Genomic DNA, 11690 nt, shown 5'->3' with positions numbered 1-11690 from the left:
CCCTCCGTGACGTCATTTCCGGCGTTTGGGCGGGGTCCGGGCAGGGCGCGCTTCCCGGAGCTGCCTGGGTTGCGCTGCCGGCCACGTCCCTGCGCCGGGCCTCAGGCTCCTTCCTACTGTCCGAGGGCCACCAGGCCGCCGGGGGCCTGCTGCGCCCGGGTAAGGGGCTCGCACTGCCGTCCGGGTAGCTGCTGTCAGGGCTCCCTGACCGGCTTGGGACTGAGAGACAGAGGTGGGGGGGCAGGAGGAGGGTTGGATAGGGGCACGAGGGGCAATGGGAGAGTGAGTGGGGCTGAGAGAGGCAGGAGGAACGGGACAGGAGGAGCGGCGGATGGGGCACGCACAGAGTGCAAGACGCTGAGCAATGCAGGTACTGAAGGAGTCAACTGGGGGCCGAGCATGGCTGGGGGCCCAAGAGGCAGGAGGAGGGAGGAGGGCCGAAGGGGGCCCAGACTGAAGAAGAGGCCGGCTTGTCCCATTTTGGGAGCAGAATGGGGACACTCTGGAAGGGGGCCGAATTTGTCCTGGGGTCTTTCCTGGGCAAGCCCAGGACGGGACTGGACCCCAAGAAGTGTCGCTCTTACTTGAGTGACACAGACCTATCCCCCAGACCCTCTCTCTACCTGGGTGGAGGTTGTGCATTGCCCCAGATTCCCTCCCCTGCCCATCTGTCTCCCTGCCTGCTTCCCCCGTGCGAGTCACTTAGTAGCCCCCGTGTGGCTGCTTAGCATGTTGACTTAATCGTTAGGCTGATAGGAGGAATCGGCCTCCACACGCATGGTTTGCCACCAGAAATAATCATCGTGCTTAGAAATCTGACTGTAACAACTTGCAGCTGTCCCTCGCCCCAGGAAAATCTCTAACATTTCAATAAAATCAGCTAGGAAAATCTTTAAAATACAAATTTTTCCATTTATACAGTGGATCTGCCTAATGGACAAAGGAATGTCAGAGCTACCCACGTTCTTAGCAAAAACTAGGCCCTAGCATTTAGCTGTGATACCAAAACTTACAGAAACCTGGAAGCAAGCAAGGTAGTTAATGTAATATAATAAATGTCCAGTGTTCCAGGTTCCCGTCTGCCACAGAGTCACATCCTTTGGACTACAGGACAATGTCTATATACACAAAGCCATAAGTCTGTGTTCCTTGGGCTTCTGCTACCAAAGTTCAGCCAGGTGACGTGTCAGGATTAGGTACCTGCAGTTTGCCCTGTATTTGTTTTTGCAGTTCCTACTCCTTGGTATCTGTAGCTTGCCTAACTTGGTGTGGGGGCCTGGCCATGTTGCTGCTGAGTGAGTCTTAATAGCCTGATAGAATGTGGGGGTACCAGCTGTAGTCCTTTACCAAGCTTCAGGATTGGTCTTTGGAACCTCTCTATGCCAGAAAAAAAGAAGTCATTTCTTTCCCTTTTTTTTTTTTTAAGAGATGGGGTCTCACTATGTTGCCCAGGCTGAACTCAAACTTCTGGGCTTGTAATCCTCCCACCTCAGCCTCCTGAGTGTCTGGGATTACAGGCATGCAGCACCACGCCTGGAGTCCAGTTTTGTGTAACTTGCATAAAGTGCCCCACATATAACAAGCCAAGGTTCAGAACACAAGAATTCAGACAAGATGCCTTGGGAGGCATCTCGAGGTCATGAACCAGAAAAGGATAGGGAGGTTGACACCCAGGGGCATAGTTGGGGGTGCCTTTGTCATGGAGTGTCACCTGGCTCAAGGGAGTATCCTGTTGCACCTTCCTTGCAGATCCTATGGGGAGCTGACCCCTGAAGAAGGGAGCTCCCAGTGCCAGCCTAACCTTCCGTCTTTCCATCTGCCCTGGTCTCCAACTTAATATAAACTTAATTCTCTCTCGCTCATTCCCCTCCTGCCCCTGGGGTCTCTTTTTCCCCATCTATTATGGTCTGAGACCCTGATCTACCCAGTCTCCCTGTACCACATAATAATGAGAATAACTGGGTGGGGTCCCGAGACCCACATCCTAATTTTGGCTTGAAGCCTTTGCAGGGGAAACAGTTATTTTAAATGTTGTTAATGGTTTGTCCATCATGAGTCAACTTACATAGATGACCACAGGTTCCCGCATGGGATCTTGACATTTAGAATATTCTGTTGGAAAGTGGAGGCAGGACCATAGCAGAGGGATGAAGTCATAGGACAACGAAGGCCTGTTCTTGACTACACAGTGGCCAATTCCTGTTTCTGTGGGAGTGACCACCAGCCCCACCGGCTGGGAGGGAATAAGTGGTGATGGCATCCAGCAGAAGTTTCCTGAGAAACCCGTGGAGTGTCCTGATATAGCCTTGTGGACCTGCTCCGTGTGTGTGCCCTCACCTTTGTGTGTGTGATTTTGCATGTGTATGTGTGTGCCTGTGTGAGTGCACATGTGTGGTGGCATGTGTGCATGTGCAGATGGACATATGTGCAGCTGTGCGCACACAAGCGTGTGTGACTAAGTGCATGTATGTGTGGCTGTGTGTGCACACGTGGGCATCTGTGTTGGGAGCAGGCCCATGGTGGTCCTTGATATCACCACCTACTGATAACCTTCCCATGATAAGAGGTGACGAGCTGTTTTTGTAATCTCCTGAGTACGCGTTAAATATTCATCAATGAGAGAAGCATTTGTGCCGGTTCACATCTTTGCATTATGGCTTTGCTCCTGGATTCCTCTGAAGTTTTGGTTGGCTCCTAGGAAAATGTCTCTCCTGGTATATAGATTGTGTAGTCTCTCTAAATTATGGAAATCAGCATGTGAAACTGTATCAGGTGGGATAACTTTGTGCCTTTCTGCTTAGTGGCTTGAAGTACTTGAAGAAAATACGCTGTTTTCTTTCCTTGGAGCCTTTCAGAAATGTTTTCCAAAAGTGATACATGCTTGTTAAAAAAAAAAAACAAGGAAAGATATGAAGTAGAGAATGAAAATCACAGGTGAATCCATTCCCCAGGGATATTCATTAACATTCTAGTGCAAATCTTTCCAGACCCTTGAATAAATGTCTCTTTTAACAAAAATAGGATCATGGTCCACACGTTGCTGTGTAACCTGCCGTGTTCATTTACTGATGCATGCTATATATCTTCCCATGTCAATAAGTAGAGAGTTGTGTATTTTTAACAGTTGCCATAGTATTTTATATATGAATGGGGCCATACTTGACAGAACTATTCCAGTTTTTTACTCTTTCTAAATAATGCTGTGAAAAATATCTTTGTAGATCATCTTTGGACCTCTGTCTGAGTGCTTCCTTAAACTGCAGTAGAAGTTGCTGCATTGGAAGTCGTTGTTGTTTTTTGTTTTGTTTTTTTGAGACGCAGTTTTGCTCTTATTGCCCAGGCTAGAGTGCAGTGGCTCAATCTCGGCTCACTGCAACCTCCACCTTCTAGTTTCAAGCGATTCTCCTGCCTCAGCCTCCCAAGTCACTGGGATTACAGGTGCCCACCACCACGCCCAGCTAATTTTTTTGTATTTTTAGTGGAGATGGGGTTTCACCATGTTGGTCAGGCTGGTCTCGAACTGCTGACCTCGTGATCCACTAGCCTCGGCCTCCCAAAGTGTTGGGATTACAGGCGTGAGCCACCGCACCCAGCCTGCATTGAAAGTTTTGACATTGAAAGCTTTGATCCATGTTGTCATTTTCCCAGTGGAATGAATGATCTATTGAATTCTGCTCTTTTTGTGCCTCCCTCCTCACTGGAATTTTCCTTCATGCCTTTCATAAGGAATGTGGACTTTTTTTCAAACTCTAGATGCGTCTGTTACTAGAGTGGAGAGTCTACCTTCGTCTCATATGTGCCACAAAGGATGGCATGGCCCGGGAGTGCCTCACCACGTGGCTTTCACCCCCTGCAAAGCCAGACTTCGCCCAGCGACACAGTGTCAAGCCCACAGCTCTCCAAGGAGGAAGATGGTCCAGGCTGGGAGCATGCCCTTAGCAGCAGCCTCTGGTAAGTGTCCTGGCCCTGCAGGCTGGGCCTGCTTGTTGGGTGATGGGACGGTGAGCCCAGAGGGAGCTTTGCAAGATCATCAGAGGGTCAAGGGAAAAGGAAAGACAGCCAGGCCTTATAGTAACCAAGGAAGGCCCAGGCCCAGTCTGTGGCCCTTAACTGTCAGAGGCCCTGCCTCCATTTTTTTGTTTGTTTGTTTGAGACAATGTCTGGTTCTGTGGTCCAGGCTGGAGTGCAGAGGTGCAATCTTGGCTTACTGCAACCTCTGCCTCCCAGGTTCAAGCCATCCTCCCACTTCAGCCTCTCAAGTAGCTGGGACTACAGATGCATACCACCACGCCTGGCCAATTTCTGTATTTTTTGTAGAGATGGGGTTCTGCCATGTTGCCCAGGCTGGTCTCTAACTCGTGAGCTCAATCCATCCGCCTACCTCGGCCTCTCAAAGTGCGGGGATTACATGCATGAGTCATTGCATCTGATCAGGAGGCCTTATCTTCTGAGTGGAGTGGGGTGGTGGCCCATGAACAGGATGGGGATCACACAATCCCCTGCAACCCTCTTTGGCTTCGTGACACAAATGCAAGTCACCTCAAGAGGTTCTCCCTGACCTTGGTGATGCCGTGGGCACTCACAGAAGCCTCCTCTGTGCTGCAGGGAGGCTGTGTCTTACTCATGCAGGGTGGTGGAGGGGCGCCTCTTAGCAGAAGATGATGAAAGGCTGTCCCCTCTCAGGAAGGAGAAGGTCCTTGTCTGTTCCAAGGCAAGGAACTGGACAAGAAGGAGGAGGTTCATTCAGTACATTGAGTCTGATCCTCCCTGCTGTAGCTGGAACACGGTCCCTGAAGCTGGCTGAAGTGCTAAAGCAGGGGCTAGCAAACTGTGGCCGAATCCCACCTGCTGCCTGTTTGTATAAATAAAGTTTTATTGGGACACAACCATGCCCACCATTCACTTCTATTCCAGGGCTGCCTCTGTACCGTAGCGGCAGAATGGAGTAGCTAAGACACAGACCAAATGGCCCACAGAATCCCAAATATTTGCCATCCTGTCCTCTATAGAGAAAGTGTGCTGACACCTGCCCTAGAGATTTGTAGTGAGGGGGCAGCAGAAGGCCTGGGGCTGGGGTATATTCAGGAGCCGAGACCCTCTTCACCCATAAGAAGCCCCTGCCACATCATCTCACCTTTAACTCACCCAGAGGACCTCAAATCCCGGGCTCAGGCCTGGGGAACATACCAGGGGTGGTAGCATTTTAAAAACATTCGGTAGATGTTACTGGCCCAAGAGAGAGCCGTTTAAATACTCATATTTATCAAAAGCCCAGCTGCACTGCCTTGACCCGTGGAGGATTGTGAGTTCTTTGTGCCCGAAACCTTCCAGTTTCAGTTCTGCCTTGCGTGATATTGGTTAGTTTCTTCTCTCCCCATCCCCCCCGCCACACTTTTTTTCTGTCAGAACAAAGAATGCTTTTTGCACTCTAGATCTGTGGTTTGTAAGGCCAAGTAATTTTTCTAAACCCCTAACACATTAGGAGCCCTTACAGACCATTTTGAAGAGAAAGCACCATTTGAAGCTAGAGAAAAGTTAGTGACTCTCGGAAAGAGACCGGAAGTCTCGTGGAACACACCAGCCTTCCAGAGGAGTGTGTGCTCTAAAGGCTTTCTCCAGCCTCGGGGCAGCTTGACAACAGTCCACATGGATTACAGGAGGCAGGAAGCCACCCAGGGGCTTCTTGTTGCGCAGTGGCTGCTTTTGTGTAGCTGGAAGTGCTTCTCGGGTGGGCTGCTGGCTAAGCCAGGCGCCATGCTGGGTCCTTGCCCGTGTGATCCCATGTCACTCCCATGCAGCTCAGCAGGGCTCAGAGGTCCTGTGGCTGCACATGTCACTTGGTTAGTGAGCATGGAAGCTGGGGTTGGAACACAGGCAGTGCTGTTGGCCTCTGTGTGTCCTGCTGGTCTCCCACTCCCCTTGCATGGTCTCTTGACCCTATTACAGTAGCTTCCTCAAGGGAATGACAGTGAATGCTGAAAGAGCTAAAAGGCTGCTTCTGCCACTCATGCATTCAATGGCCCCTTCGTCCCTGAGTGACCAATGGGCAGCTCACCCAGCACCCCCAAGCCCCAGTCCGCCTACAGCTATGCAGCTGGGGCCACACTTTGCTGTGGGCTGCTAAGTGCTGGTTTCCTTGTGACTGTTTTCATTATTTTATCTAACAAAACAAATAAACCAAACCAAATAATTTTTTTATAATACATTAAGGGCCGGGCACAGTAGCTCATGCCTGTAATCCCAATACTTTGGAGGCCAAGGCGGGAAGATTGCTTCAGCCGAGGAGCTGGAGACCACCCTGGGCAATATAGCAAGAATCCTCTCTCCACACACACACACACAAAAATAGCCAGGTGTGGTGGCATGCGCCTGTGATCCCAGCTGAGGTGGGAGGATCATTTGAGCCTGGGAGGTCAAAACTGTAGTGAGGTACGATCATGCCACTGCAGTCCAGCCTGGGCAGCAGAGCGAGACCCATCTCAAAAAAATAAACATGTGTTAAGGCGTCCACATCACTTCTGTGGAGCATTAGAATGAAGGAGAGGGCTTTGCTTTACAGCTGCTTGGGCCGGCTGTGGGGACCACTGCAATCTCTGAAGTGGGTCAGTCACTCATTCACTCATGCCTTCATTCATTGAGAGAGCCTCTCTGTATCAGGTGCCTGGATCGCTGCCCCTCACTGGCTGCCCCTGCCTCCCCTCTTGCTAAAAGCACCTTCCTGTTCTTGTCTAAGGCCCCGCAGGGACTCGCATCCCCCTACTGTGAAATCTAAACTGCCACATGGCTCATGGGGCCTCCTCACGCTCTCCAGACTAATTCCCGCCTCACCACGCTCTTCCTTGCCTCTGACCCTGCTGTTGTCATCTGCTGCTCCCTCTCCACCTGCCTGCCCACCCCCACCCAGCTTTCAGAATGCGGCCCAGGCATCGCTTTCCCAGGAAGCCTAACTTGGCATGCCGACCACACCACCACTGGCTGAACTGTGTCCTCTGGGCCCCTGTGGCACCCTGTCCTCTGGGGCCCAGCCACCCTTGGGGCTTCTGCCCAGAGGACCAGCCCTACCTCACTCTTCAAGGCCTGCCTGCATACTGTCTCCTCCTTGCTTCCCAGCACTGAGTCACACCCTGCACAATGCTTGTGCCAGCCTGCAATGACCTCTTTTCTGTGTCTCCCATGGACTGCAGGTCCCTGAAGAGGTTGTGTGTTTTTCACGTTTTTGTCCTAAGTGTACTGCCTGGCACATGAGTAAGCACTCAGTAAATATTGGATGAAAGGATGGGTGGGTGGATGGATGGGTGGGTGGGTGGGTGGATGGATGGATGGATGAGTGTATGGGTGGGTGGGTGGGTGGATGGATGGATGGGTGGATGGATGAGTGTATGGGTGGGTGGGTGGATGGATGGATGGATGGATGGATGGATGGGTGGATGGATGAGTGTATGGGTGGGTGGGTGGGGGGATGGATGGATAGATGGGTGGGTGGATGGATGGATGGGTGGATGGATGGGTGGATGGATGGATGGATGGGTAAGTAGGTGGGTGGATGGGTGGATGGGTGGGTGGATGGATGGATGGGTGGATGGGTGGGTGGATGGATGGATGGGTGGATGGATGGGTGGATGGATGGGTGGATGGATGGATGGATGGGTAAGTAGGTGGGTGGATGGGTGGGTGGGTGGGTGGATGGATGGATGGGTGGGTGGATGGGTGGATGGACGGGTGGATGGGTGGATGGGTGGGTGGGTGGATGGATGGATGCATGGGTGGGTGGATGGACAGATGAGTAGATGGGTGGAAAAGTGGATGAGTGGATGGATGGATGGATGGATGGATGGATGGATGGATGGACAGATGAACAGATGAACAGATGAATAGAATAGTGGATAGATGGATGGGTGGGTGGGTAGATGGATGGATGGATGGATGAATGAACTTATGGATGGACAGATGAGTAGATGTATAGAATAGTGGGTGGATGGATGGATGGAAGAGTGGGTGGATGGATGGGTGGGTGGATGGATGGATGGATGGATGGATGGATGGACAGATGAGTAGATGGATAGAATGATGGATGGATGGATGGATGGATGGATGGATGGATGGATGAGTGGGTGGATGGATGGAGTGGGTGGGTGGATGGATGGACAGATGAATAGATAGGATATGGTGGGTGGATGGATGGATGAGTGGGTGGATGGATGGGTGGGTGGATGGATGGATGGATGGATGGATGGACGGACTTATGGATGGACAGGTGAGTAGATGGATAGAATAGTGGGTGGATGGATGGATGAGTAGGTGGATGGATGGGTGGGTGGATGGATGGGTGGGTGGGTGGATGGATGGATGGATGGATGGATGGATGGATGAGTGGGTGGATGGATGGATGGGTGGGTGGATGGACGGATGGATGGTTGGATGGATGGATGGATGGATAGATGGGTAAGTGGGTAAGTGGATGGATGGGTGGGTGGATGGATGGATGGACTTATGGATGGACAGATGAGTAGATGGATAGAATAGTGGGTGGATGGATGGGTGGGTGGGCGGGTGGATGGATGAATGGGTGGATTGATGGATGAATGGTTAAGTAGTATCTCCCATGTGAAAGGCACAGTCACCTGTCACAGGGTGCACATGGGGTGCATTAGGCTTGATTTGTACTCTGCAGACCATGGGGGAAGCTGAGGAGGAAGACTTGACCAGTCTTGGTGATGAGAAGGCCTTCACCCTATGAACACAACCAAGTCTTAGCCCTCTCTCCTGCTCCTTTAAACCTGAACTCTAGGATGGGAGAATGGGAACTTTTGCAGGTTGAGATTCATAGTGAAATCGGATCAAGAAGTGATCAGATGCAAAGCACAGGGCAGATCATTACTATACCATGGCTGAGGTCTTCCTGGGCACCAGGCCCTGGTCTCAGCACTTGGCTCAGTCTGCACCTTGGACCCTGCCAGAGCCCTCCACAGCAGGTGCTCTCAGGCAAGGCTGTGTGTTGCTGGCCAGACGCCTTCTGACCAGCGTGCTTTCTTGACCACAGATCCCTTGGCCAAGCAGGAGGGAACCATTAGCAGCCAGAGGAGCTGGCTGGCTGGGAGCCTCGGGGACCGCCCAGCCTTGCTCCCAGCTCACCCACAAGATGTGGACAGCTCTTGTGCTCATTTGGATTTTCTCCTTGTCCTTATCTGAAAGCCATGCGGCATCCAACGATCCACGTAAGTGAGAAAGCTGTGTGACTGCTGGATGGGCCCACGGTGGCCACAAAGCATGCTGAGCCCTTGAAAGCAGCATCTGCAAACCCAGGTCAACGCGTCAGGAACCCCAGCCCTCCCAGGTGCTGCACAGGGAAGGGTTGTCAGGCCAACCTTCCTTCTCCAGGGCCATGGTGGGCAAAGAGCCCCCAGCAGGACCAGGCAGCTGAGCCCTGAAAGGTTTGCTCGCCTGGCCTGCAAGATTTGATGTCATCTCTAAATTGAATCTTCACTGGGGAATTGATTCCTTCATACATCAGATCTTTAACTGCGTTCCCACTCTGTGCCATTGATTTCCAAGAATTCCTGCAGTGAATCCTTTCACAAAGCCAAGCGTTCTTTTATGATGTGAATACCTGTGCAGTTTATCTGCTTTGTAAACCTGGGTGTGCGTTCAGTGGGCTTTTAATGGTGAATCACACCTGTTGTGTGAGACTTTTACTCTAATGTTTTGGTTATTGGATCAAATAGTGAAGGTCTGAAGCCTTCAATGGGCAGGGGGTTCATACAGGGCAAAGGAGTTTTAAAATCAAATTGACGAGGGCTTTTTCAATGAGCTGCATGCCAACAGTGGGAAGAGAGATGGGGAGGAAGCATGTTCGCACATCACCTCCCCCGACTCTGGCTGGGCTGAGGAGGGGGCACCACAGGCCTGGGTGGAAGCCGATCCCTGAGCAATCCCCCTGTGCAGGATTGAACATGATTGTCTCTCTTTTTCTCCTTTTTCTGACTTTAAGGCAACTTTGTCCCTAACAAAATGTGGAAGGAATTAGTCAGGAGGAATGCATCTGTGGAAACAGTTGATAATAAAACATCTGAGGATGTAACCATGGCAGCAGCTTCTCCTGTCACATTGACCAAAGGGACTTCAGCAGCCCACCTCAACTCTATGGAAGTCACAACAGAGGACACAAGCAGGACAGATGTGAGTGAACCAGCAACTTCAGGAGGTGCAGCTGATGGTGTGACCTCCATTGCTCCCACGACTGTGGCCTCCAGTATGACTGCGGCCTCCATTACGACTGCGGCCTCCAGTATGACTGTGGCCTCCAGTGCTCCCACGACTGCAGCCTCCAGTATGACTGCGGCCTCCAGCACTCCCATGACACTTGCACCCCCCGCGCCCACGTCCACTTCCGCAGGGCGGACCCCGTCCACTACCGCCACTGGGCATCCATCTCTCAGCACAGCCCTCGCACAAGTGCCAGAGAGCAGCGCGTTGCCAAGAACAGCAACCCTGGCCACAATGGCCACACGTGCTCAGACTGTAGCGACCACAGCAAACACAAGCAGCCCCGTGAGCACTCGTCCAAGTCCTTCCAAGCACATGCCCAATGACACTGCAGCAAGCCCTGCACCCCCTACGCGTCCCCAAGCACAAGGTCCCATTAGCCAGGTGTCAGTGGACCAGCCTGTGGTTAACACAACAAATAAATCCACACCCACGCCCTCAAACACAACCCCAGAGCCCGCCCCCACCCCCACAGTGGTGACCACCACCAAGGCACAAGCCAGGGAGCCAACTGCCAGCCCAGTGCCAGTGCCTCACACCAGCCCAATCCCTGAGATGGAGGCCATGTCCCCCACGACACAGCCAAGCCCCACGCCATATACCCAGAGGGCCGCTGGGCCAGGCACATCCCAGGCACCGGAGCAGGGAGAGACTGAAGCCACACCAGGTACTGATTCCACTGGGCCAACACCCAGGAGCTCAGGGGGCACTAAGATGCCAGCCACAGACTCGTGCCAGCCCAGCACCCAAGGCCAGTACATGGTGGTCACCACCGAGCCCCTCACCCAGGCCGTGGTAGACAAAACTCTCCTCCTGGTGGTGCTGTTACTCGGGGTGACCCTTTTCATCACAGTCTTGGTTTTGTTTGCCCTGCAGGCCTATGAGAGCTACAAGAAGAAGGACTACACCCAGGTGGACTACTTAATCAACGGGATGTATGCGGACTCAGAAATGTGAGGGGGGCGGGGGCCTGGCCCCTTTCTCGTCCTTTCCTTTTGCCTTTGAGACCAAACCAAGTGCTTCCAAATTCTTTTGGTGCAATTTAGGAGATATGCCAGATGCTTAAACACATTTAATTGCTGTCAGATTAATTCCATGATCACTAAAGAGTTGCTGCTTTTTTCATATTTATTTTTGTAAATGATTCTGTGCCCAGGAGCAGCTGGGGTTTCCACCTCAGGGTGGGGCGGGCGGGACCCCGTCCCCCCAGGTGTCGGAGCCTGACCTGAATTAAAGTACTGACTGCTCGCCACAATTGTGTGGGTGCATCCTGCTCCTTGGGGAGCCTTGCTTTCTGCCATGCATGTGGCAGGGTTTTGTTCTGTGAATGTGCACCATCACTCCGCACCCTGGAGGTTGACTGTGTCGTTGCCACTGACTTGGGTTTCTCCCTGGTACCCACGCCCGCCCTGGTGCTTGCTGGGAGA

At 52.3% G+C, this 11690-nt stretch overlaps 1 protein-coding gene across 4 annotated transcripts; it reads left to right on the top strand.

Annotated features, from left to right (window-relative positions):
• The first annotated feature begins 11 nt into the window (after positions 1-11).
• C9H11orf24 (chromosome 9 C11orf24 homolog) lies at positions 12-11390 on the top strand. 4 transcript variants are annotated; one of them, XM_019037589.3, is made up of 5 exons: positions 24-159; positions 3754-3951; positions 9041-9215; positions 9989-10176; positions 11140-11390. In XM_019037589.3, exons 3-5 carry the CDS (start codon positions 9140-9142, stop codon positions 11218-11220), a joined length of 345 nt encoding a protein of 114 aa, XP_018893134.1. In that variant the 5' UTR covers positions 24-159; positions 3754-3951; positions 9041-9139; the 3' UTR covers positions 11221-11390. The 4 variants fall into 4 exon arrangements, with proteins under 4 accessions (XP_018893132.1, XP_018893134.1, XP_018893131.1 ...); XM_055354653.2 differs by having other exon boundaries at positions 44-370; XM_019037587.3 differs by having other exon boundaries at positions 12-370; positions 9989-11390.
• The last annotated feature ends 300 nt before the right edge of the window (positions 11391-11690 follow it).

The sequence above is a fragment of the Gorilla gorilla genome, chromosome 9 (genome assembly GCF_029281585.2).
Source record: "Gorilla gorilla gorilla isolate KB3781 chromosome 9, NHGRI_mGorGor1-v2.1_pri, whole genome shotgun sequence".
NCBI classification, from domain to species: Eukaryota; Metazoa; Chordata; class Mammalia; order Primates; family Hominidae; genus Gorilla; species Gorilla gorilla.
The sequence above is the reverse complement of the archived record's forward strand: the minus strand, read 5'-3'. Positions and strand labels throughout refer to the sequence as shown.